General features: G+C 39.2%; 2 protein-coding genes across 4 annotated transcripts; both read left to right on the forward strand.

The window, feature by feature from the left end:
- The first annotated feature begins 1952 nt into the window (after window positions 1-1952).
- ctdsp2 (CTD (carboxy-terminal domain, RNA polymerase II, polypeptide A) small phosphatase 2) lies at window positions 1953-11509 on the forward strand. The gene is made up of 7 exons (XM_082517682.1): window positions 1953-2742; window positions 5666-5844; window positions 7058-7159; window positions 7527-7583; window positions 8735-8827; window positions 9159-9344; window positions 9718-11509. Exons 1-7 carry the CDS (start codon window positions 2682-2684, stop codon window positions 9841-9843), a joined length of 804 nt encoding a protein of 267 aa, XP_082373808.1. The 5' UTR covers window positions 1953-2681; the 3' UTR covers window positions 9844-11509.
- Window positions 11510-12352: 843 nt separating this feature from the next.
- tegt (testis enhanced gene transcript (BAX inhibitor 1)) lies at window positions 12353-25627 on the forward strand. 3 transcript variants are annotated; one of them, XM_082517928.1, is made up of 11 exons: window positions 12354-12696; window positions 14570-14654; window positions 14938-15046; window positions 15152-15260; window positions 19300-19420; window positions 19508-19556; window positions 19703-19800; window positions 22157-22236; window positions 22332-22432; window positions 23395-23470; window positions 24633-25627. In XM_082517928.1, the coding sequence occupies exons 3-11, from the start codon at window positions 14991-14993 to the stop codon at window positions 24654-24656; spliced, it is 714 nt and encodes a 237-aa protein (XP_082374054.1). In that variant the 5' UTR covers window positions 12354-12696; window positions 14570-14654; window positions 14938-14990; the 3' UTR covers window positions 24657-25627. The 3 variants fall into 3 exon arrangements, with proteins under 3 accessions (XP_082374055.1, XP_082374054.1, XP_082374053.1); XM_082517929.1 differs by lacking the exon at window positions 14570-14654 and having other exon boundaries at window positions 12353-12696; window positions 14943-15046; XM_082517927.1 differs by lacking the exon at window positions 14570-14654.
- Window positions 25628-26687: the final 1060 nt, after the last annotated feature.

Below are 26687 nucleotides of genomic sequence, written 5' to 3' on the forward strand. Positions count from 1 at the left end.
AACCACAACTGTTTGTGATTTTTCCCCCTCCCTCCCGGATGAATAAGTGGATGTAAAGACAGATAGCTTTATTAAATGCCACGCTGCACGACTCTATTTCTATATGATGCAACCATCCTGCAATGTTTATGAGCAGCAGCCTCATGCTAAAGTACAGTAACTGCAGCACAGTCTGAGTGCGTTATTGCGCAAATGTTCAGTGATTGCCATAACACAGTGGCTCCCAGGGCTGGAGCCGCACCCCCCCCCCCCCCCCCCCCTCCACCCAAGCAGTTTTAGGCAAAAAAACAAGTTTCATTTTAGTAGGAAGTGAAATGAAAGAGAAAAATGAAAGGAGCTTGGGTCATTGGTTTCACTCTGCCCTCTCTTACCTCCGTACATGAAGCTCTCCCATGTACTCCCGCATGGGGTTATATCTCTACCAGCAAAGCCTTTCACGTCTCCATGAAGGAAAAGGTGAAAAGCTCTTCCTGTCACATGGATTAAAGGTGATTATTTCAACTTTTAAATGAATCTTGTACAATTGTAAAATACTTTGTTTTTGAAAAGAGACACTTGAATCTTCTTACAGCCAGGGTTCTTTAAAAACTCTTATGTGCTCACGTTTTACTACTGCTACAAACACAGATTCCCTGTGTATTTGTTTAGTGTTTATCACTTTTATGTCCTTCAGTGAGCCCGGTGCTGAGCTCTTCCTACTCTTTTTCTTCTAATCAGAGGTTATGACATTGGAAAAACCAGGAATTTAGGGAGGTAAAGTAAAAGTTAAGCCAGAGGAAAATGCAAATTAGAGGCAGAAATCCAAGTATTAAAAACACTAAAAATAATGATAAAGCAGTATTTGCGGAGGTGCTGGTGGGTGTGTTTATTATTCTGGGCTATAATTTAAAAAAATGGTAGCTGGTCATCTGGTTTAGAGGAATCATTATCTTTTAAAATTCATGGTAAGAGACTGATGAGAAGCCTGGAAGTTAAGTTAGCTCATGCTCGTTTCTCAGGCGGCAACCTATCTTTTGGCAGCAGATTGAAGGTTGTGCACCAGTCCCTGACTCTGCAGATGCCAGCACTCTTAAACCCTTTGATGTCACCCATCATTGTACCTTCTACAAGAACCATTCAAATAGAAAAATACTTTTTTTTCTCCCCCATTTACAAAGCCATTCTTGTATATATTATGACTTTTAAGGTTTTAAAGTTTAGGTTAGAGTGCACAGCAATGCATTACCTTAGATATCTCTCTTGTGACTGTTATTATTAAGCGGTCTTGGGTGAGACAAGTATGTCATTGTATGTTTAAGCTCATGTTCTGTGATGTTTTATAAAAATGAATGCTCCTGCTTTTCCTTTTGTGTCACCTTGTTCTTGATTTTTTTTTATTATAATTATTTTAAATCTTACATATATGTGTGTTTGAATGTAGAAATACATTTCTGCATATATTCACAGCCTTATCTTGACAGACTGCTAGTATCAGAACTGTGCAAAGCCACTTTTAAACACTGATCTGTTTTTTTATTATATATATATACATAACTTTTATTCTGCATTTCTGTAATGTACATTTTATCTCTGTGTCCTTTTCTTGGTTGTATTTCTATCCCTGAGAGATGCCAAACAACATTTCAGAGTACCTGAGCATAGTTACACTATAGATGATTTATATTTTATGTAATTTACATTGATTTGCCCCTGACTAAATAAAGGTTTCTATAATTACTTGGACATGATCACAATTTCAGCCACCTCTGATTTAGTTTTAATTAGAATAATGCACGTGAACAAACAACAAAATAAATAAATAGCGTCCCTAGTGTTTAGTTTAATAATGAGTGTATTTTTTTATTCCTCGTACACTCGCATGTTTCTTGATTAAGTTGTGTTCATCAGCATTCGTTTATTTATTTGTTAATAATTCACAAACAACGTGATCTCATTTGTTGTACGAGCAGCGCTGGAATGTGTTCGTTGCGGCGCGTGCTGGCCGGGGAGGAATGCCTTGACCACGCCTCCCCTCCTCCCTGGTGTCCAATCAGGGCGCGGGTACCGTTTCAAGGCGCCCGCGGAGTCCCAACCGTAGAAAAACAAAACCTGGGATAACAACAAAACTCTCGTTTTACACCCAACTACGAACCAGAATTCGTTTTTCCGCGCTAGATCTTCCGTACGCGATCGATCCTCGCTGTTTTCCGTCGCTCCTAGTGGCCTCTCGGGCGATGTTGTTTATCTGTAGTAACGGGGGGCTTGAAACCGCCCTCCCTTGCCCCATTTCCTCGGTTGTTTTCCTTCTCTCGCCTGGATTCTCCATGTTGTTGCTGCAAAAGTGAGGACTCTCAAAAGAGAGGGGGGCTTCTCTGCGATATTACCAGCAATACAATCGGCACATCCGAGAAGACGGGCCGCACGGAGTCTCAAATAGCGTCCGAAGAACATATCCAAGTGCCTTGCCCCCTCCCCAGGCGGACCCTCCGAGGGAAGAAGAAGAAGAAGAGGCGGCGGACGGGAGAATAATAAAGAAAGCCAGGAACAAGATAAATCCTACTCCCATCGAGGATCGTAACTGAGGCGGATGACAAGTTAACTCGGCGAATAATAACGTCAGCTTGTCAATAAAACCCAATGAGGGATGCCCATCAGTACTCGGGGACAGGATTTGAGGATTTTGAGGGCTCCGTGATTGTCAGATGGAAAGTTCTGTTATCACCCAAGTGCAAAAAGAAGACGTCCAAGTGTCACCGAAAACAGGTGAGATTGGGTGTTGTTTACATCCCAAATATTCCCAGTACTCTCTTTTATGTGTACTGTTTTCTTATAAGTGATTAGTGCGGTAAGAAATCGCGTAGTGCGCCCTTTTATTTGACAGTTGCGCGCTGCGGACGCGCGGTAAGAGAGGCGTATTACCCTTTTTTGACATCCACCACCGAGCAGAGTGTAATCTTTACATCTTATCGCTGGAAAACACAAAGAGACCGTGCCGAAAGCTATCTTAATGTGTTTATTCTGTTTTGCCACAAACCTGTTGTTTTCCTCCACCAATCGACTGCTGTTGAATTTGGAAATAAAACCGTGAATATGAATAAATCCCTGTGTTTGTTTTTGTATCGGGGGCCAGATCACCGTGTAGTTCAATCTCCGTCACTATAGCTGAATTAATGCATCGGACGTAGGCTCAGGTACAAGTTCACAGTCTCCATTACGCACCGAGCTTAGTAGCTATTGTTGATCCAGTTTTTGCCTCTCTTTTTCTTTGGCAGTGTGTGTGCTCTTGTTGTGCAAACCCATCTTTCTGGTGTATTTTTTTTTACCCCCCCCCCCCAAGTTGTTCTCGGTGTCGTTGCCATGCCCAGCTTTTCCAAAATAAAAAACGAGCTGCTGTATTTATATCTATCGGGTTCCAGCTCGTTTGGCAACATCCCATATCCTTCTACTACTACCACCAACACCAGGTCGAGAGAACACGGGGAGCCCTGCCTGACTGTCACCACAGGCAGCACTTACAGCTCGGTGTTTTTCAGTCTTCACAAACTACTCTTCGTGTTTTTGTTAATTGACCATGGTGGTCACATATCCGTGCGCCGTCGCTGGCTTCACGAAATAATGCTGCGCTGCTCTTTTTTTATTTATTTATTTTTATTTTTATCGTTTCATTTGACAAAACAGCCCGAGTGGGATTTGTATTACACCATGCTGTATATTACAGGCCAAGAGAGCTTTAAGGGCTGCTGATTATACAGCAGGATTGTATAGAAATACCCGGTGCCGCGGTATTGACAGCGGAATGCACAAACACACCCCTCTGCACACGCCCGTTGTAGCGCCGTTTCAAAGATTTCGTTGTTTGCACACTTTGCTTGCGCTTGAAAGAGGCTTTGCTCGTTGATTCAGCCTCTTGGTTGTAGTTATTACAGGTCTGTGGTGCTCCAGGTCATGTGTTGGTTTTACAAAATAATTCTTCAGCATTATTCTTATTATTAATGTCATTTTGCATTGCGTGTTTTGTGAGATTAAGGGATGTTTTGGATTTTGGATCCGTGTGTGTGTGTGTGCGCCATTCATAAAGCTCTAAAAGATTAATCTCCTTCTTCTCATCTCTCCATCCTTTTACATGCAGAGGAGATCTAATGTATGCTGTTATGTCACACATGGCCAATAATGTCTTCCTGTGGAAATCAATAGGCTGATTTGCATGGCAAGATGCACATTCGTGGGCTATAAATAATGGAGGTTGTAGTTTTTCCCAGTGAAAATGCTGTGTGCAGAATTACCAAATCAAGATCCAGTGTCCTTTGTCTCCTAAACATGGAGTTGTGTAACATGCTTGTTGTTGTCTGCATTATGTCTTCAGAGTGTAGAAGTAATAAATGTATAAATCTCTGAGTATGCAGTTGTTTGTCACTCTTTTCCACACTTCCTCTTTCTAGCAGGGACTAGAGAGTGTTTATGAACTATTTTGATGGGTAAAAATTCTGCAAGTCCTCACATGAAATGCACTAGAGGGGAATCACAGGGATGTTTTTCCTCCCTTTTCTTACACTGGCGGTGGCACAAGTCTTTTTTGAGGCTGGGACGCTGGTGGTCACAGTGGCTGATCAAAGACCTGCACAGAGCACTGAGGTGTGACTGCCTGTCCGACTCGCTGGCTGCCTGACTGCCCGACCAGCTGCCTGTCTGGCTGTTCTGGCTCGCTTCAGGCAGCCCCGAAAGGTCCCCGAGTTTAAAATGGTTGGAATGTTTTCTGTCTGTCGAAAGGTACTGCTGAAAAGTGTGGGTTTTCCCGCCCTCTGTGATTATATAACATGTACCAGCCATTTCCAGCAGCAGCAGCAGCAACAGCAGCAGCAGCAGAGGCATTAAAAACAGATTTCATGTGGAGGCTGTGCCATCCCTGTGGACAGATGGATGGTACCTTCAGGAATTAGAGAAACTCAATCTGTGTGTCACAAGCAGCTCCTGCCTAATTATCTTTTATGGATGAAGAGGAAAAAACAAACAAGAAAACATTTCAATGTGTTTGCATCAAGATTTCATTTTGGTATAAGAAAAAAGATTAGATAACATGTATCTGACCCAAGTTGTGGGCTGTAATTCAGGCCTCCACTCACCATGTTTCCCATGTTGACGACACACAGTTTCAGTGTCCGACATTACTTTTTTTTACCAGTAGAGATGAAAATTTTACTAGCCCAACCCCAAAAACGCAAAATTAGTTATTGCTAGTTTTTAATCTAAATTTGCAAAATAATTAATAAATAAAACTTTAAAATAAATGTTTTGTTAGCAAAGGGCACTCCTCTCTTTAAACACACTCACAGGGAGGCTTTTTGTCATCTTTTAAGTTTACAAGAAATCTTTGCAAACGAACAGGCAGCCTTCATTTTATCTTCCTCTGGATGTAGTTGTGCCATCGCTGCGTAAAACACATCAAGTTAAAACTATCTTTGTGGACATTTTAATGTAAAAACACCAACTGGAAGAAAAAAAGTCCTCCTCGTGAGGGTTCATTTTAGCCAATTTGTTTCACAGGTGAACTCAATTTGTGGAAATGCAGTAGCTGGCCAATCAGCTTGCTCCACATACCTTTTTATTGGTCCACAAACATTGGGAGCACTGGTTCTGTTGAGTGCTGCTGTTTCCTCATGAAGCGTGTTTGTGTCTCTGCTCCCGGCAGGCCAGGTGAGCCGGTCTGCCCTGAAACAGCCGCGGAGTTGCAACATCTTCAAAGCGCTTTTCTGTTGCCTCCAAGCTCAGGATGGCCCCAAATCACCAGCACTGCCGCCGCCGCCACCACCGCCATCACCCTCCCAGCAGGGATTGCTGGAGTCACAGGAAAATGGGATGGTTGTCAAGGTAACAGTATTCGCATTTCAGAGATATTTCCGCACAGCTGAAATCAATTTGAAGACCTCAGCTTCAGCCCCTGCCTTTACTTTTGTTTATTTAAGATCTTACTTCCTTGTTGCACACACCCACACACAGACACACACACACACTGCTTGCCATAAAAGAGGTGTGTGAATAGTTTAGCCATCTGTACGGATAAACTTAACACGCTGTTGTAAAACTGCACTTATTGTTGTCGTCTTTTTACAACTAAAACCACCGCTGCACCTGCTCTAAACGTCTTGAAAGCTAACCGCAACTGTCTGTGGATATGGAATCACTTTGATGTTCTCGCTTTATCCCCCCCCACCCCCCGAAGGAAGATAAGAAATGAGAGAGTGACTATCAGTCCTTTAGGCAGGCAGAGAATCGGTGTATTGTGTTCCTCATAATTGCTGAGGTGGAGGGGAAAAAAATAAAATAAAGCTCAGAGCGCTTGCTGGCCACGCTGGTGAGCACTGTCAGCTTGATTAGGGCTTCACCACCATGTTAGGGGTATTTTAATGAGATGCCATGTTTGTTCATGTTGAGGAGTGTCCTCCAGCATCAGGAGCAAACAGCAAGCAGCATCTGTAGGACCCTGGTTATTGTCTGCCAGGCTCCTACTGATATGAAACCAAATTAAACATTTGGCACCGCTAGCTTTGTTTCATTTGGTTTCTTGTGTTTAGTTGAACAAAATTGTTCTAGCAGTCTCCCAGCACCCCCTCCCCAGCATAGTCTTTCCTCGATCTTAATTTGCCATCCGTAATAAGCCATTTCTGTTATGTAATAAAATTAATAATTAATTTCACTTTGCCTCTTCTCATAAAGAGGCTGGAATGAAACAAAACTAAGAGTGTGTGTGTGGGGGGGGGGCTGGCTATCTGAAACTGAGTTTGAATCAAGATTATCGTTTTCCCCTGCAGGTGAATTCCTGTTGAGTTTGACAAGATGCATTGGAGAAATACTGCAAAAAAGACACATGCTAATCATAAAGCTATACCACACAGAGGCTGTTACAGTAAATCCTTAAACTTCCACACATGCATGCTTAACAAAAACCAGTATAATCGAATTTCCCCAGAGGTAAAAATCCAGACCAAGCTTTCAGGTTTTCCATATAACTCAATGCCCTGTTGGCTACTTTGTGTTTCTCAAGTGTAATGATGAATATGACAGTCTACATGCATTTCTTTAGCTATCTGAACCAAACCTGCTGCCTGAGGTGACGGCCCAGGACCAAGGGAAGCTATGTGTGGTCATAGACCTGGATGAGACCCTGGTGCACAGCTCATTCAAGGTACCGCTAACACCGGCCCAACATTATTTCAGCATGTTTACCCATGTCAGTTGGTGATTTGATGTTTCAGCTTTTCCTTCCTGCAGAAATGACAGTTGTATTTGGGTAACATTGATTAAACGACCGCCTGTCTATTGGGCGTGTTTCTGCTGCGATTCTTTGTTTCTCTTAGAAAAGTCGTCGCATGTGTTTGAGGAACATCAAAGCAAGTCATATTCTATTTGTGTAGCCTATGTGCTGTGATTTATGGCAGCGATGAAGAGCCTGGTTCTTGCTGTTCAGCTGTTATGTAATGCCATGTGAATGTACACAGCGTGGCTTATGTGAATGAGCATGCCAACCATCTCCCTCTGTGTTCTCCCTCCAGCCTATTAGTAATGCAGACTTCATCGTGCCTGTGGAGATAGAGGGGACCACACACCAGGTAAACTACTCTGTATGAGTGCCTTTCCTGTAAGGGGGTGGGGGGGGTGTATGTATGTTGTGTTTGCAGTGGTTGCTGAGCTGAAAAGGGATGGGTCAGTTAAGTTTTTTTTTTTTTAAGATGGTTAAACAGAGCCCTCTAGTGGCCAGAATTTGAACAAGACTGCACAAGTCAAAGTGGATGCATCAGCAGGAAAATGAGTCATTTCAGCTAAAATGTCATTAATAATTGATACAGTGCCTCTGCAAGGAAGATTTTGAAATAAATACACAAGTATAGCATTGTGTTGATCTTTGGGGCACAAGGTCTTAAAGTTGGACGTGTGGAAATATTAACTAAGAAATGTGATTCGAGCGACCCCTGTGTGATGGTAAGGAATCCTGTGGGCCTCTGCCTGGTTCAAGTAATCCAGGATAGGCTGGTTAACACTGCACGGCCTATTCTTGATTACTTGTTTCAGGAACTGGCCATTAGCAGCTGACGGATGGAAATGAATCGTGCAGATGAACAAAAACATGGAAATCCCTATTAAACCTTCACGCTTTACAGACTAGTTGATCTTGCAACTGCATTGATAATGGACATGGCACAAAATCTTTCAGAAGTGAGAGATGCACTTTTTTGTTTAATTTAAATTGTATGTTGTGTACTTTTATTTCCACTTGAACACTTACAAGATCCCAAAGCAAGCTGCCAGTTTAAGAAGTTATTGCTGCACTGATCTTACCAATTATCTGTAGTGTCTGGAAGACTAATAACTACCTTCTCTTTAAAGTGTTCTCCATGTATTGGATATCTTTAGGATTGGCATATTTCTCTTTATCTTGTGCTAAGTCTGCATTTGTTTCAGCTTCCTGTCTTGATAGTGTATTTTTTTTTTTTTTTTTTTTTTTTTTTTTAAAGGTGACAGCTTCCTTATCCTGTTTCCCAGTTAGTTTTAAAAACTTGTGTGAAATCAAGCTGAGGCATAATTATTTTTACAAGACTTAACATATTCTAAGCTCTACTTTACAAAAAAAGCCTTGTCCTAGACCTCTTGAGCACTAAAATTTTTTATTTTTTTTTTAAATATACTTTAAGCTTCATTGGCAGTATTTGGTTAAATGACAATCATGTTTGAGCTGTTCACCAACCTCTTGCTTCCCTTTCAGGTGTATGTGCTGAAGAGGCCGTATGTGGACGAGTTCCTGCAGAGAATGGGCGAATTGTTTGAATGTGTGCTGTTTACAGCCAGTCTCGCTAAGGTACTTCACATCAGATATTGACAGTGATCCTGAAATTAGATGCTGGAATAAAACATGAAGATCTTTGTTTAGCTGATGTCTGATCTATCAGATCTGCTTTCTCTCACCTTTTTAGTTCCCTCTCTTACTCTAACGTGCTGGTAGACACCTTAGTGAACACCCACACCTCCATGCTTAAAGGAATAGATGGGTGTCAGTTTATACACAACTCATCTTAAAGTCTTAGTGCCAGCTGTGTCCCAGCTTAATATTCTGTAGCAGCTTGGGACAGCTTAGCCCAGCCTTGTACATCCCTGCTCTTCCCTCACCTGCTACCCAATCCTCCCACCAGTACGCAGACCCGGTGACAGACCTGCTGGACCAGGGAGGAGTATTCCGGACCCGGTTGTTTCGGGAATCTTGTGTATTCCACCAGGGCTGCTATGTCAAGGATTTAAGCCGCCTAGGCAGAGACCTCCACAAAACCCTCATCCTGGACAACTCTCCTGCCTCTTACATATTCCACCCAAATAATGCTGTGAGTTTGGACCAGTCTCTGCAAATCTGGTGCACACTGCCTTTCATAAAGGACTTAGTTGGTTGTATGTGTCAAATTTAGCTGTCTGAGAACTTGAACCACAGAAGTGAATTTGCTGTATTTGATCAATCAAGCCAGGAACATAACCAAATTATGAATCTGTCTGTACTAGGAAAAGGTTTTCCTGACCAATATGATGTAAAACCGCCAAACTAAACACTTGTCTTTAGATCTCTTTTTCCTGAAACAAAAGGTAAAAATTACTTTAGTTATCATAGGTTGCTGTTAAGGGTTGAATTGGCTTTGTGTTTACTTGGTGCACGCTTAGCTAGGGTAGATGCACCTTATATAATCGAGTGTTTCTTTGCCCCAGATTCCGGTGGTGTCGTGGTTTGACGACGTGGATGATGCTGAGCTGCTAAACCTTCTTCCTGTGTTTGAAGATCTTAGCCAAGCTGATAACGTTTACACCCGGCTGGACCAGCTTCGTGGACAATAGCTTTCAACAGACCTGCTCGACTCCAACGGGAGCAGCAGCGCTAAAGTTGACTAAAATAGCCACATGTATTCAGAACATAGACATACGTTTCCAGACTGTTCTCTTTGCCTGCGCACAAAATCCTTCTGTTTAGAAAACTGCATTGGTATGAGGTCAAGGAAATTCTAAGCCTGGGGAAAGATTGTTGGCTCAATTGAAAGTGTATGTCACAAAGTGAGGCCTCTCCTCTGATCCACAGTGCTGACAATAATCACAAATCACTACTTTTAAGCACCACGACAGAGCTGCAAACAACAAAAAAAACACCAACCAAAGCACTCCCATCACAATCACTCCAGTTGGTATGAATTTTAAAGGGGTTCTTTTGCCAAAGCAGAAGCCTGCCTGTCCTGACTTGACTTTTGGACATTGTTTTTTCTTAATTGTGCCTTGTATGGAACAACAAAAACACCTTTTCTAATAAACGATTTTATACCTTTCATTTTAATAGGCTGTTTTATAAGGAAATCTATTTTTAAACGGTCAGCGCGGTTCCTCTATGCAACCCAGTTCTGTGATCACATGGACAGTACCTCTTGCGTCGCCAGTCAAGTAGACATTACTGTAGCCTTATTTAACTATAAATGGGTGTCAAAACAAGTGTATTTAGTCATTTGTATCATGAAAGTGGTTTCTACATAACATGCAATATAAATCCTAAGTGATCAAATTGACATTTGATACTATTGGTTATAAAGTTGGATAAATGGGGTGAAATCTCGTTTTTGGTCCTTTCAAAAACAGACACTGGAATTTTTTTTTTTAATTGTTTTTCATAGGACACATTTATTTCTAAATGCCACAGTTTTAAGTCATAGCTTAATATTTCATTTGTTACTATATTCTTCTATTGCTCAATGGCAAACAACTTGCACTTTTATATTGACAGTGCTGTAAGTAAAAGCTGTGCCTTTTGAAATTAGGACAGAATGGTGTTTTGCCTGAACAGAGATTTGTAGGCATACGCACTGATGTGTCATGCTGAGCGTGAGAAAACACTGTCAGGAGCAAGTTTAATGCCAGGGGCTGCGGTACTTGCAGTGCAACACTTGAAAATATCAAATTTGATATATTTGGGTTTTTTTTTTTTTTAAACATGTCTTTTTCTATATTTATTGGCCAAAAACTTGTGTCCAGTACTTCATAATGCTCAACCCTGTGTATTGTAATCCGTTTGCCTGTTTTGAGGCTGGCCTTGTGTTTAACTGTTTTATCTGTGCCTAAATCATGCACGTTTTGCTGTCAGAATTAACTATACAAAACCTTACAGTCAAATCAGCGATCGGATGTAAAGAGGAGATTCAATCATTCAAGCAAACATACATTTGAAATCCAGTACCACAGAGATTTTGAGAGGTTACGTTTTTTTGGGGGGGTTGAATGGGTTTTTTTTTTTTTCTATGATGTTTTATGTCTGCATGTCAACTAGTGAAACATGACAATGAGAATATTGAAACCAGTTGTGATGACCAAAAGTATTTGTTTAAAGTCACAATTTGTCTTTGTATGAGAATAAATCCAGAACTTAATTTTTCTCTACCTGGTCTGACCAAAACTCTAAAAGACCTGCTACCAATTTTTATTTTCAAATAGGTTTTATTTTCAAATAAAAATTGGTTCTATTTTACTACCTTTGCGTATGTGTGTTTTATGCCATGTTACAAAGAAAATCACTGTAGTGTATTAAATATCTTTAAATATTTGATTAAGTTTTTACATCTAATGAAAGAAAAATTACATGTTTGTACAGTATATAGTACTTTCATGACCAACTTTACTAAGGTGCTGTTTTTAGGGAAACATTTGGGAACCAAATTACTTTTTGTCTTTTTTTTAACTTCATTTCAGAGCAGAGAATAATTTGTTTACTCGTTTAGAGTTCTAAAAAACTACCATCGTACAATTCGTACTTAAAAAGAAATAACATAATAAAGATGATACAGGCTTTTGTGGACTATTTAATTTAGGATTTTTCTTAAATGGATAAAGCGAAAGAAAGAATTTAAAGCTTAATTGGGAACTAATTTACACGTCGAAACATTTCATTGACCAAAATTAATGTTTAGTGGAAGCTACCTCAAGTATTAAATTTAATAAATATTTAAGATGTAACCATAAAGAAACACATTTTTTGCACATTTTTCTTTTCTTTTGCAGAGCTTAACAACTAAGTAACTTATACAATACAAAGTGCTATATTTTTGTCATTATAAACTATTATTGCATAGGCTACTTTTGGCATAATGACTAAAACATAAGTGAAAATATTTCACATGTTGCATGCAGTTGCACCATTCGTCATGACTGATATCTCGGTCATATCATCGAACGTATATTTACACTCTTATATCCTCCTTATTTCGGTTTGATTAGAAACCGTTGAGACGGTTAAGTGGTTTCTTTACAGCGTTTATTTTGTGATCAAACAAACGTTGTTTTTACAGCACTAAAGACGCTTTGCTGATGATATCAGTTACATTTTGTGTCGGCCATTTTAGGTGCACCGGTGACATTCTTCGATGACAAACCAGGCAGTGCAGCATAATATAAATGTTATTCGAAAGTGAAGAGAAAATAACTTGTAACGTTTAATGTTTTTGAAAAAAAGAATTCATAATTACAAACAGCTAGTTGGCTCATTAAATCGCATTAGATAGCCGGTGATATGTCGTACTTTCGACCTCGCTGCGCGTGACTGGACTACAATCTTCTGGGCGTTTCCATGGTGACATCAGCAGGCTGACACGTACGGTTTTGTTTTAGAAAAAAACTTAACTGTAAAGCAGAGAAAAGGAAACAGCTCGTAACAGAGAGGTAAGTAATATGCAGGTACAAATGCAACCGTTTTGTGCTTATCGTTTTGTCGTGTTAACTGGGGCTGAAAATAACCGAAGAAAGAAGGGAGACGTCGAACTGTGTCGTTAGCTCGCCAGGCTTCTTGTTATTTGATGGGTACTGGCTAGCAGCGTTAGCTATTAATACATTCCCAGGCGTCTGCTTTTTGGCTGTCTGGTGCTCAGCTATCGTGTCGAATGGCTTATTCTCGTATTTCTGTAAGAATAAGTAGTTCAAGCAGTCACCATGCTTCCCGAATCGGAGGCATGGCGACTACTAAACAGGTTGTTAGCATGTTTGTGTGCTAGTTATGGCATAAAGCTTGACATTTAAAGCTAACCTGTTGTGTAACTTCATCAAAGTAGACTACGCACTTCTAATCTTCTGTGTGAATTTCCTTAATAATGAAAGTAAGAATCACATTATTTTCATAGCTTAGACTCCCAGTTGCTAAATTAAAGGTTTAGATTTGCTGGAAAATAAAGAGTATGGGGTTCGTAGAAAGGCCCTTGTCATTGTTCTAATGTTACTATTCATGTTATAGTGATAACGAAATCGCCCTATGTATGAAATTTTAGTGTGAGACGCTTGTATAGCTGTTGAAATTGCTGCAATGTAAAGGTACATACCTCACTCTGAGTTGCTCAGTCACTTTCATTAAAACTTTGAGTTGTTTCTCTACAACTTTAGACACCGACAACAGCTTCACGATACACAGCTCTTTTCAAAAAGCAAATTACTTTTGTGAAACTGAAATAATTATGCTTTTGCACCAGTGCATTACATGCAAGCAACCAGATATTAAGTTTTAAACTCAATAAGTTGGCAATATTTAAAAATGCTAATTTGTTGGTTCAAAAAGTTAGGGTAAGCTTAATTTAAGAATGTTGTGCTGTGCTATCTTATACTGATTGTGCATTGCTAAAGAGAGAGAAAACACACGAACTTAAGGGTATGAGAATGTAAACATAAAGCAATATTCTGAGGTGCTTTTTAATTTTAAAGGATCTTCACAAAACCTTAGTTTAGCAAATTAAACTTATAACTACTAAAACTACTAGAAGAAAATATAAATATGGATATCTGAAGTATTTTTTTTTTTTAAGAAAAGTAAGAGAAATTGTACACAACACATATCTCTCACTTTGTTTTGAGACTGATCAGGTTTTTGTCATGTGTCCTATACACTGCACAGTTTGACAGATTTAACATTTTTAAATGTAATTTTACTTGATAGGTGTGATGCACTTTAACACAGTTCCTACACAGAGCATGAAACTGATGTGCTGCAGTTTAGCTATCTCAGCTTTTTTAGCATATCTGTGCCCCATACACCACAGTTACAGTTAGACTGATTGCACCATTCATGTAGGTTACTGCAAAATAACATTTACAGTAGCCTGTAAATGCAGTAAGAGTACATCAAGTGAAACTTGGGAAATGCATGACATAAGGAAAGGATGGATAAAATGCATTAAAATCTGAGACCAAAATGTACTTTATCCAATAAACTGATCATAATTATGAATAAAAAATGTAACACAGTATCACAACTGAAATAATAATGGATAAATACCCATGTGAGTCACATTATTTAGAAATATTAAAATTATGTAGTCATTTAAACAAGAGTGCACAATTGTTGGCATTCTTGTGCTTTTACGATGTAGTAGTAGTTTTGTGTATGAAGGCCCAAGAAGATTACATTCAAGTTTTTAATTAAAAGAAGAACAAAGTGTGGTATTCTGCGCATAAAAATACCTTTAAAACTGATCTTAGTACATGCATTCTTAATCTCCTCAAAAACAAAAGTGCACCTACACAATTGAGCTAAATCTCCCAATCCTTACAGGTTTCGGAATAACACATTGCATGCTGTGTTGCCTTGTTGTAGGCAGCGAGAAAAGTACTGGGGTGCTGTGTCTGAGTGTGAAGAAGTAAGTTGTGTTATAAAATTAGAAACTGAGTGTAAAGAGGAGAAGGGTTTGGCACACTTGGTGAATATTTTGGCTGCAAGTGTTAGTGGCATCAGTAATCACCGTTACTATTTAAACATTCAGAGAAAACTGCAAAGATATACCCAGTTTCTTTCCACTAATCATTAACAAATGGTTGCACTTGTACTACCTGCTCCAGGCTTACAGTCATCATGATAGAGGAGTTTTTACTCTTACTGTTTTAAGTGGAGCAGAAGTTTAATTTACGTTCATATCTGTTAAGAGAAGACAGCGTTTCATCAGAAGTCTCATCAGATCTCAGTCCCTGATTTCACCATGAACGTGTTTGACCGCAGCATCAACATTGATGCCCTCTTCAAGTTCTCCCAAATGTACGTAAACAATTTATGTGGTAATGAAACGGTCGTCATGGTCTGCTTTTTAACTTGCCCTTTCATCACTCATGCCTCGTTCATGTATTATCCCTCTTCCTGCAGATCTCATTCCACCCAGGTGCACTTGAAGAATGTGTACTCAAGCTTGGCAGTTTGTATGTTTGTGGCCGCTGCCGGCTCCTATGTCCATGTCGTCACACGCCTCTTTCAGGTAAGCATAACGAGATGCCGCTTGGCCTAGCTGTACATGTACCTGTAGATGGTCTCCTACAGGAAAGTTTGTTTTATCCTCCTATGCTAATATAATTAACATAAATTGTACCTATCTAGGATCTGAAACTATCAATCTCAGATATTCAGTATATCACTATGCAATATCTTTTACATGTCAGATTAATAAAAAATATATTTGGTTACAGCTAAATAGAAGGGTACTCTGTCTTTATGTAAAACAAAGGAAAAAAAGTAGTCCTAGTACTGACAGCACTTTTATTTTCTAAATATTTTATTTTATAAATGTTGCCTTATAAAGGTCTGCAGCACTTCATTATATGGATGCTGATCTCCACAGTGACCCTAAATCAAACACAGTCACACAGCTAAGGTGGGAAGTTAGTCCAACAAAGACCAGCTAAACTTTCATTACTGATATTTATTTATTTCATGTGATTATTATTATTATTATTATTATTATTATTATTATTATTGATGACAAGCTCAAAATTTGTTGCACAAATTTCTCTGGGGATGTTCTGCTGTTCTTCGGGCACATTTTAAGCTCTTTTTTTTGTCCTCTGTTTCTCTTTAAAACACCCCAAAGGTGTTTGCTACTGGATTTGAGTGAGGTAACATGTGTCCATTCTGCTACAGTCTACTTCCTCTGTTAGTTGTCTGCAGCCAGGCAGGCAAGTTGTCACCCAGTATTTTTGGTATTCCTAACAGGCATACCTGTAACCATCCATAAATCCAGACTTTTCCAATACTCCTCAGGCTTCTTTTTATATTCATTGCATTTTTTAAATTCTTGGATGTCATCTAAAGCAGCGGTCACCAACCTTTTTTTGCGCCATGGACCGGTTTATGTCCGACAACATTTTCACGGACCGGCCTTTAAGGTGTTGTGGATAAATACAGCAAAATAAAACCAGTATCGGTACAAAAAGATGGGTTGGGGACCGCTGATCTGAAGAGAATAACATTATGCAGTCACTTTCATGCTCTGTCATAGAAAGTGTTTTTCTCCCTCTGATAATCCTCCTGCCAAGCCTGAAGCACAAGGGTCAGATTGTGCAAGCACTCGGTCAGTGACATTGTGGTAGTAGGAAAGACTAGTGGCCTATTCTGTACTTTGTGATTACTGCTTCAGCTATGTTCTGACTGATTTCTAGTTGTTAACAGAACTTCATGTGTCCCCTTTTCCTCTTTTATGAAGAGCTTGCAATCAAGTTTCAATTCCTCAAAGTTCTTTCACATGTGGAGCTGTGATGCAGACAGCCCATGTGTCCAAACCTAGAAAGCTCTGGAACAACCTATTTCATAATCATATTTATTCATTAAGGCTGATTGAGCCCATGATTTTCAGTGAGTTGTGTTTCAATAATCAACATTTTCTAACTTGTGTGAAGTAATCATAGGTGTAGCCTATTTTGAAGCCTGTATTTCCAGTGTAGTGTGTCTCTCCCTTCACCCTGGATCATCGAGTGGTGTTGGATGACTTTGCGTGATGAGTCTTTCCTTCATCAAAAACAAGCGGCTCATGATAGGTACTGATGTTGGCGTAACAGAAAGTTACAAATATTTATGTTCTGGCATCAAACTGGTTTAAATGCAGTGAAGATGTTTCAATAGTCCATCAGAGAGGAAATTCAGTTCCCTCAACTGAGTAAGTAATTCTTTTTATAGAACTATAAAAGAAGTATTTGGAAGTATATAAATCTGTATTTTAGTTTTTGCATTACTGCTTGGTTCACAAACCTAAATCTGTCAAAACAATCATCAGTCAGTAAAAAAGAAAAATAGGCGTGGCAGTCTCATGAAAATGAGTAAGATCTCAGGTACGACTCAGGCCATGTTTGTCATTTATAACAGGCACGTCTTCACGTCTTGTACCCACGCTCACACAGGAAGCGGCTTCAAGCAGCCACAGGCAAAATAACCACTGACAATGCAAAGTAGCCAGGTCCCAGGTGAGGTGAGGAATTGAAGCCACTGCTATTAAGAGCACATGATTGCAGTGATTTCCCCCCCATTTCCATTCCCTTATTTTGTGAATTCGTGTTGCAAAACAAATTTCCGCAAGGAAAGTAAATGTGACCAAAAGGCCTGCGTTTGCATTGTTTTTGGCAGACCTGAGGGAAAGTTATGGAAATCCAGCCTGCTCAGATACTATGGAGCCCAAAAAGCCAGCTGATTGGGTGGTTTGAGCAGGAAAGAGGAGGCACAGTTCAACACAAAGAGGATGTTTGGGGGGGGGGGGGGACATCAGACATAAAGTAAATAAGTGGGCCAATTTAAAAAGACAAACAGTGGCTGCAGTGGACAGTTTTCATTGTTTAAACACTTGGTTTCACTTCGCGAAAAAGTTCTTTCGCTATTATGTCTTCTGTCCACAGCATGACCAAGAATAGCCCACATTACTGGTTGTTCCACATATTTTTATGCCCTCCAAGTCACAGTACACAACTACAATATGTACAACTAACATACCAGACATGTTGAGCATGACATCTTTGTTTTTGATTATTCATTTAACTTTACAAGTAACTTCCCAAGTTTTGATGCAGTTTCAACCAGTCTGTCATTTAACTGATTATTGCACAGAGATGTACTCACTTGTGTTGTGTAGTGTTTTTACTGGACAGAATAACACCAAATACTGACAGCTTTTCTTCAGCAAGTCTGCTGCTGAGGTGGCTTGTTTGAGATGTAGTTTTCTACTAATACGATTTTGTTCTGCTCTTTCTTTGTTTTGATTTGGTTTGTTTTTTGTTTTTTTTCCATTACATTTGAAATTCAGGTAGTTTCCAGAGTAAGTTTGACAGTTTCGGTTTTGTTTTTAATGTTCGAAAAGTTTTACTTTCGATTGTGTTTGTCAAGGGGAAGATTTTATAGCTTCAGAATGAATAAAACAGGACAAACAGATCACATTTTAAAAGTCTCAATAGGTAGACAAGGCTTCTCAAAGTGACAAATACTAAGACTAAAGAAATTTCCTTTATATTTGTTTTATTAAGTCAGTAAGAACATAATAGTCTTTGTTTGTTTTTTATCAGGTTTTTATTCCAGTTCAGTTACCTAAAATACTTCTTAAAGCTTGATTTAACTATAATAACCTTGATCCTGACCTTATTCTCACGGTAGCAGATTATGGTTGTTTACACCATCATGTGCTGCTGTAGATGATGGTGTAAACAACAGGTGGTATTTACTGTCTAACAGATTTTTTTTCTCCCCTTAAGGTTTAAATACTGTGAGAAACCTTGGTTGTATTTGTTTTTTGTTGTTGTGGGGTTTTTTGTTTTTTTTTCCTCTTTGTGAAGTATAGAAGGTCATCGATGGTCATTTACAGTGAGCATTATCACCACTAAGCCACTCAGCACATACTTTGAAGCTTAGTCACCTCTATCCCATGTTTGATGTGATAACAACAACAGCTTTTAGAAGAAAATGGGGGGGGGAGTCTCACCATTCATCAGCCATCTTAGATTAAGTCTGAGCAGGGCTTTTAAGCCACTATTTAAGTTAATTGGGACAGCCGATTTTAAAAGTTATTACTGGGAGTCAAAAGTCAAATCTAAATTAAAAGAGGTAAGTGTCTCTGTAGTTATTTGGTAGCAAGACTTGGACGTAAAGACTGAAAGACGTAGGTGACAAATTGGAAGGAGCACAGACATTTAAAACCACTGGCAATAAAGAAGTCCAGACGCTTTTCTTTGCAAGCTCCTTTGACTACGATGACCTGGATGACTGAGAACCTTCACAGACACTGGCAATAACCATGAAAGAAAATCATGCACACATGAAGAGACACCATAGAGCAAATGGCCATAACAGAAGCATTTATTGCGCATCACAACTCTGCAGGTGCATTTCAGATAATGCTCGTACAATGGGTCAAAATACATGTCTGTAATTTGAATCTGAATTTTTATATAAGTAGTTTATTAACACCTTGTAGCTTTTTTAAAAATAATGTATTGTCTTGGCCACAGTACTGGTACCTGTGTTTACCCTGTACCCCTGTTTTTTAGGGTGGTGTGCTGTCTGTGCTTGGATCCCTGGGGTTGATGTTCTGGCTTGCCATGACCCCCCACAACCCTGAGACAGAGAAGAAGAGACTGGCTATCCTCGCAGGATTTGCCTTCCTCACAGGTAAGTTCACAATGTGTTACTGTTTGTGTGCTCAGAGGTGAATGGTCTGTAATTATGCAAAAGCCTAACACAGTGTTTACTCACCAGGTGTTGGCCTTGGACCCACACTGGACTTTGTCATCTCTGTCAATCCGAGGTAAGTGACAGATTAAACTTTGTCTGCTAACAGCTCAGTGAGTGAAAGTTAGTCACATAAATCTGAACCTCTTTATGCAGCTCTAAGCAAACCAAAGAGTCAATAAAGAACATATTATTTATTTGTCCTGGTATTCTTCTCCTCAGTATCATTGTGACTGCCTTCATGGGAACCTCTGTGATTTTCATCTGCTTCACTCTCAGCGCCCTCTACGCCAAACGCAGGACCTACCTGTTCCTTGGAGGTAATTGTGCTATCTGCCACCCATAACTAAGACAGTTTACATCAGTTTTTGTCCATAAGACAGATTATAATTATTGTAAACTCAGGGTTCACGCTGTAGTTTGTGGATCCAAAAACAGATTAAAAAAAAGACCCCTCTGTATGTTTCATTTAGTCACAAATTAATTCACAAGTTTAAGTATTCGAGTTAAAAACAGCCCAGTGAAAGATTTTTGTTTTTTAATATTCACAAATATACTTGAGAAATAATAAAAAAAGCAAAACCAAAGCACAAAAAATACAACTATCATTTTAGGTGGTTTTATTTAATTTTTTTTATATTTAGTCATCTGATATTAGAAAGTTTAAACAAATACTAGATGATATAAAATCCACAAACTCTATACCTGGTAGCTACTGAATGAGTTCAGGCAGAAACGGTGCTTATATATTCCTGGCATACCTTCTTCTCATTACTGCTAAATACCCTCTAAAAATTGTATTTATTTATCTATTTATTTATTTTTAAATCAGCCAATTAAATACAAATGAAACCCCTCAAATGATATTCGCTGCCCTGATCTGGAAAAACCTTTGTACAAGATCTCCAGTTTACTCTCCCCCCCCCATCCTCCACCCCCCTAAGAACACCATTTGCATTATTTTAAAATACACCAAATTGTTAAAGTGACAAAACTGACGGACTGAGCAGTCAGGGAAATAAAAGCAATCAACCCAGCCTAAATCTATTACAGTTTTAGGCTATGTCTACACTAGCCCAGATAAATTTGAAAATGTTGTATACGTCTGAAAACGCTCCGCGTCCACACTATTGTTTTAATTTGTTTTCACAGAGTTGTTCATCCACATTGAAACGGCCAAAAATGCTTACGTTAGAGTACTGCGCAAGTACTGCCCTATTTCTGTCTGCCGTTTATTTACTTTCCGGCTCTTTGAAACATCGTGGCAAAATGTTAAGGAAAAGCACCGAGTTTTTAAAATGGACTAACAATGAGGTGTTGTTGCTGCGAGTAACACAAAGGTGCAAAGTTGCAAAAGCGAGTGAGAATTAAAGAATTTGAAGAAAAGCTATGTGGAGCATGTGCAAACTGATATTAATCTTTAATGCGGCTGTCACAATTGAGAGCAAACAAAACAACTGCTGTGTAATGCCCTCCGCTATCTTAGTTTAATTGGTCACATGACTGCATCACATGACTAAAATGTGTCATCGTTTTCGAAAAGGCTCCGGGTTTGCTGTCAACACTGTGACGTGAAAACGGCGTTTTCAAAACGCTCCGTTTTCCTTGACCCAAAACACCGTCTCAGTGTGGACGGGAGGCCAAAACGGAGAGAAAAAGATGTGTTTTCAAGCTAAAACGTATTAGTGTGGACATGGCTTTAATCTCAGTTCAGTTTTGGCAGCAGTGAACTTTCCCTAAGAGCACAAATTCACTCACTCGTCAGTGCAGCTGAAACCAAAGTGAGTAAAAGTGCAATAAGAAAGTCTGTCTGGAGCTGATAAAACTTACAGGTTCACTTACAGCATAGGTGTCAAACTCTGGCCCGCGGGCCAAATTTGGCCCGCAGCCTAAGTACATTTGGCCCGCGAAGCCATACCAAATTACTATTAGAGCTGGCCTACTGGTATTATACAGTTAATATATATTGTTTAGTATTAAGCTTTGCTTGTTCCATATTCAGTTTTTCAGCAAAACTTGTTTGAGTCCATAAGAAAAGATTCATTCTTATATCTAGAGGAAGATTTTTTTTTTTTCAATAAATATTAGCGTTAGCCCGCGACTTTGTTCCAGTTTTGAATTTTGGCCCACTGTGTATTTGAGTTTGACACCCCTGACTTACAGAAATCTTGTAGGTGTGTTTGTCTCTAGATTTCTCACCTGGGCCAGTTTCAGCTTTCCATTCTTTTCAAACTGTTGGAGCGTTTACCTCTATAATCCAGAAATCTCTGAGCTCCAGTACATCTGTATTGTTAGCAGTAAAAACTAACATGATTGTACAACAGTGACAACAGTGAGCATAAGCTAGGTTTTAGACAGGCTTTACACCCAAAACACCCTAATCTGGGCTTAAAACTCTACCAGATGAGGCAGTCGCCCCCTCGCCTGATTTTTGTTTTTGTTCAATTTGCTTTTTCTTTTAAATTATATCTGAAGCTCAACAGAATCGTAAAAGGGTCCGTATAAGTTTAGGAACTGTGTGATGTTTAAGTTACTTAATCATATTAAATAACCAAATAAATAAATTAATAATAAATACAATTTTTCAAAATTTTCTTATATATTCATAAACCCCTGACATTAGCGGTAGCATTATCCAGGAAAAGTGATGCCCAGCTAACCACTTTGTCTCCTCAGGCACACTCATGTCCGGCCTTTCCCTCCTGTTCCTGATGTCTCTGATGAACATGTTCTTTGGATCTATGGTTCTGTTTAAGGTAAGTGAACCAAACAGGGCCATCCACCCTCTGCTAGAAGTTTGATCAGCTGTAAGTGAAAATGTGCCGTTTAACATCGTCATCTTCTCTGACAGGCACACATGTACCTGGGGCTGCTCATCATGTGCGGCTTTGTCCTGTTTGACACTCAGCTCATCATCGAGAAAGCAGAAAACGGGGACAAGGACTACGTCTGGTGAGGAAATGTGCTCACTGCTAGCAAAGTTCCCATGAGCCCTTTATCTGCTGGCCTACATTTCCCTATAACCAAATGCTGTGCAAATGCATCATCCCACAGTGAGCCATACAACTGAGCATCAGTTCTCAAAAAAAGTAATTTGATGCACCACATTGTATTATCAGACGAGCTGGCAGCTCGTTCTACTTGATGATGTTCTTCAGTCGGTCTGACTGTATCTCAACTGACTGATTTCTGTAGCAGAGAGGGAGATTCTCAGTTAGTAGACAACAGTATATTTGACGATGACCCCGAGGCCACGACCAGTTCTGATAAAAGACAGCATAACTCTTATTTGGGTAACTGGTGTGTTGAACAGTCTGTTATATTTAGTGACAAGAGTTGTGCCTGTGGCGGCTGATTAACTGTGACCACAGCCCTCTCTGAGAGGGTGGAGTTTGTTTTTTGGCTGTGCTGACGGAGCTGTTTTGAAGAAACGTCATTTGAGGTACTCCATCTTCAGGACTTTAAGCTGGGCTGTTGGATTGTTGATGGATCAGATGTGTAATGTGAAGAGCTGAGCCGGAAGGCAAAGCTTTGGCTTTATTGATCCATCTTGGTAAATCACCTGGCTCACATTTAGACCAGTTCGACTCATTGCAAAGACTTTGGGTGTAATCATGCTGCTGAAAATGCTGCTTTGTGTTCGCTTTGCATTCACTTTCCAAAAGATTGATGGAGTTTCCTCAGCTTGATAATGGCGATAATGTCCCCCCCAACTGTTTTCCTGCAGTTCATCAGAGCGATTTCTTTTCCAACCAAGAAACCGCCATATCATGTTATGAGGCCACAATCGATCTACTCAGTGCTGAAGATTGATTGATCGGTCTGGGCCTAGAAAAGCTGCATACTGTATGAAAACGCCCAATATGTTTTTACAGTTCAAAAACCACCTCTGAATATCTGTTTTTATTTTTCAGGCACTGTGTGGACTTGTTTCTTGATTTCATCACCATCTTCAGGAAACTGATGGTCATCCTTGCCATGAACGATAAGGTACTGATATTATATGACTGCAAAATACTGTCTTTGAACATTTCCAGGAATGTCTAGTGATGGCTTGTTGTAATAACAAAAGTTGTTTGTGTACATTTTAACAGTTAAAAATACGTAAGGGAGTTTCCCTGACGGTCTAGTCTATTACTCTAAAGCTATAAAGAACTACAAAAGCACTTTAGTTGTTTTGGCTCAGTCCCAAATATACCATCTTGCTGCTGTACAAAGTCATTAGAGCAACAAATGTGTAGTCTTCACTGATGTAAATGGTCTCCATCTTGACTAAAATCATCACTGCTCAGCTGGTTTCACAAACTTATTTGTAAGACCATTTTTGTGAGCTGTTACTACAAAACTTAAACATAAACTGACTTCAAGCTGAAATCCAGTGAAGTATAAAAAGGCTTATTGTTTTTTGGCCTTTTCATGCTTAACAGTAACAGAAATATAAAATATGTTTCATATTTATTTTAAAAAAAATGCTGATGTTCTAAAAGCCAGTTCACTAAAGTCACACAAAGAGCACATTTTCTTATTTGGCCCTCATGAATTTGAGCTATGCAAATATTTGTGGTTTCATTTGCTGAGGTTTTGAGATATCTGAGAAAGCACCACAGTACAATGACAGGAAATTTTATTAGTGGTCCACAAAAACAGTGAAAACTGAAACTTAGCATTGTGGATTTTCACAAACAGGGTCACAGAGATCTAAACATTCGTAGTGTTAACGTCTTAATTTCAGGAAAAGTTTGTTTTAAAGCTTTTTTTTTTTTTTTAGTATTCTTAATTTTAACTTCAGACAGAAGGTACTTGGTACTTTTAATTTTAGTTAACTACACCTTGGACAGTTTTCATTTCACTTTATACTCCAGACACCTGTCTAATAAACTCGCATGCACTCATGAAGAAAATCATGTAATGAAGAAATAAATGCCATACTTGTAGCTGTAACTGTAATTTAAAACTGGGACGTCTGATTGTATCTGAGTGATGACGATACTCGGAGACGGGTAACTAAAAATATTCGGGATCTTCCGTGTGATCAGCGCGGCTCAATATCCTGAGGCTGAAGTGAGACACTCTGTTTCATAATACATAACTACAGCACTCACAACAGCAGCTCGATCAAACTAACTGTCCGTGTTTGTGTTTTTGTTTTCAGGACAAGAAGAAGGAGAAGAAGTAAAGAGTCTTTGAGTAGCAGGAAAAAAAAACAATCAGAAAAGGCACAATTTGCAACGCACTTGGTGCTTTTCACTTTGTCTTCATTTTGAAATTTAACTCCTATGTGGTCTTACATTGTTGAAAATTCTTTGATTTATCATATACTTTTTTTCTAAACTTACAAGGGTTGAATGTAAGTTTATGGTATGGTATGCTCGTCCCATCCTGGCTGTGAATGAATACTTTAACGCTGCAGTGATAACGCTTGGCCTGTAGAGGGGAGCGTTGCCCTATGATTGCTCCCAGAAGCTGAGCGGCACCTAATGAGGATTTTTTCATATTTACTTGTTCTTTAGTGCCATAAATTAACATGATAGGCTCCTTTTTATAGTGGGTCACGTGAGCTTCTGAAACTGATAATTGTAATATTTTATGTAATTTCATTATTTATAGTTTTCCTTGGATCTCTTAAGTGAAATGTTGCCACATATGGTCCCATGGTTTTTGACAGCAGCTCCTCCTTTTCAGAAATTTTCCTCTGATTTGTTTTGCTCCCACGTTTTTTGGTTTTGGGTAAGAGTGAAGAGTGCTAACACTGATTAAAACCCCAGAAGCCTGTCAGACTTGTTATGATCTACACTGAACTCATTCAGAGGGACTCTCAGCTACTTGCTGGTTTGGATTTTGGATTTTGGCCTCATTGAGGAGGAAGAATTGCTGCCATCTGTCCTTTTCTCTTTCATTTTGTTCCTTCAACTTGGATTGACGGGCGAATGATTCAGACCGCTCCCCTTGTAAATCTGTTGTCTAGACAATAGTTTGCCAGATGATGATGTTAACCTGAAAATTTGGCATCTGTATAATTCCTTTTTTTCCTCTTTTTGCCTTTTTTTTTTTTCTTTTCAAAGTGTATACTGTGAAAATTTTATTTTGTTGATGTAAAACTGAAACTAATAATTTGATACATTTGCTCAAATAAATGTGTTGAACGTACTGAGACAAAGTGATTGTGTCTTTATTACAGGCCTCTGTGGTTGTACTCTAATCTATGTAATCTGTACCTGATGTGTTATAGATGTGGGGGCATCTGTGGCTCAGGAGGTAGAGCAGGCCGTCTACTCAGATCCCTGTGTCAAAATATTCTTGGGCAAAATACTGAACCTCGAGTTAGCCCTGATGCATCCACCAGAGTGTGTGTGTTTATGGGAATGCTGGGGAAGCACTGAAGCATAGAAAACAGCAGTTTAGCTTTTAGAAAATGTAAGATTTGGCTTTGAAAATTGTTATTCCAAAGCTTTGAATCCCCCCCTCCCAAAAGGACTTTTCTACTCAGAAAAAACACTTTATACAGCCTACCTCTTTCTATCTACCATCCACACTCTGGTGGGCACACCAGAGGGGAACTTGGGGTTAGTTTTTTGTTCAAGGGTGTTTGGCACACAGACAGGAATCAAACCACCAACCTTCCAATCAGTAGGTGACCTGCTCTACCATCTGCACTACAGCCAATCTGTGAAGCAGAAAGGTTTTGGTGCCCTGAATCTCTCAGTAATAGCACAAGAAACAGCTTTTCGTCACTCATAATAAAACTGTAGCTTTTGTATCTTGCATGATGTGGTACTGATTATTAATTTTTTTATCGTGTTATGCATTTGCAAATGTGCATATGAGAATAATGATAATGGAGGGCTCGCTTACAGCAGAACAAATGTACTGACAGGTGCACATAAACTGAACCTCAGTTTCCTGCACAGTCTGGATATTTTAAAATTGATTTAACGTGGTTTATGAATTTTAGAGGTTGTTTTTTTGTTTGTTTTTAAAGGCCTCTTCTTGATGTAGCTCAAATTCTTCAGCTAAATAAAAAGTGTCAACTCCCCAGAGGTTTTATTACAATAACAATTCTCTCTTTTTAAACGCTCAGTAGTTTTGAAGCTCAAATGTTTTTATAATTAATGCTTCAAATATTCAAATATATGTAATTTTTCAAATAAAAAAAGCTAATTCTAATTTTTTATTTGCATAAAATATTCAGAAATAAATTATTGCCTTG

This window comes from Aulonocara stuartgranti, assembly GCF_965226115.1.
Source record: "Aulonocara stuartgranti genome assembly, chromosome: 20".
In the NCBI taxonomy this organism is placed as follows: Eukaryota; Metazoa; Chordata; class Actinopteri; order Cichliformes; family Cichlidae; genus Aulonocara; species Aulonocara stuartgranti.

What these genes read in the sequence shown, in the direction of transcription:
- tegt (XM_082517929.1), top strand. Translation starts at nt 14,991, where the DNA reads ATGAACGTGTTTGACCGCAGCATCAACATTGATGCCCTCTTCAAGTTC. An exon ending in GTCATCTCTGTCAATCCGAG is followed by an intron (nt 19,557 to 19,702) that starts GTAAGTGACAGA and finishes TCTTCTCCTCAG; the next exon opens with TATCATTGTGACTGCCTTCA. An exon ending in TCCTTGCCATGAACGATAAG is followed by an intron (nt 23,471 to 24,632) that starts GTACTGATATTA and finishes TTTTGTTTTCAG; the next exon opens with GACAAGAAGAAGGAGAAGAA.
- ctdsp2 (XM_082517682.1), top strand. Translation starts at nt 2,682, where the DNA reads ATGGAAAGTTCTGTTATCACCCAAGTGCAAAAAGAAGACGTCCAAGTG. An exon ending in TGGTGCACAGCTCATTCAAG is followed by an intron (nt 7,160 to 7,526) that starts GTACCGCTAACA and finishes TTCTCCCTCCAG; the next exon opens with CCTATTAGTAATGCAGACTT. An exon ending in TTACAGCCAGTCTCGCTAAG is followed by an intron (nt 8,828 to 9,158) that starts GTACTTCACATC and finishes TCCTCCCACCAG; the next exon opens with TACGCAGACCCGGTGACAGA.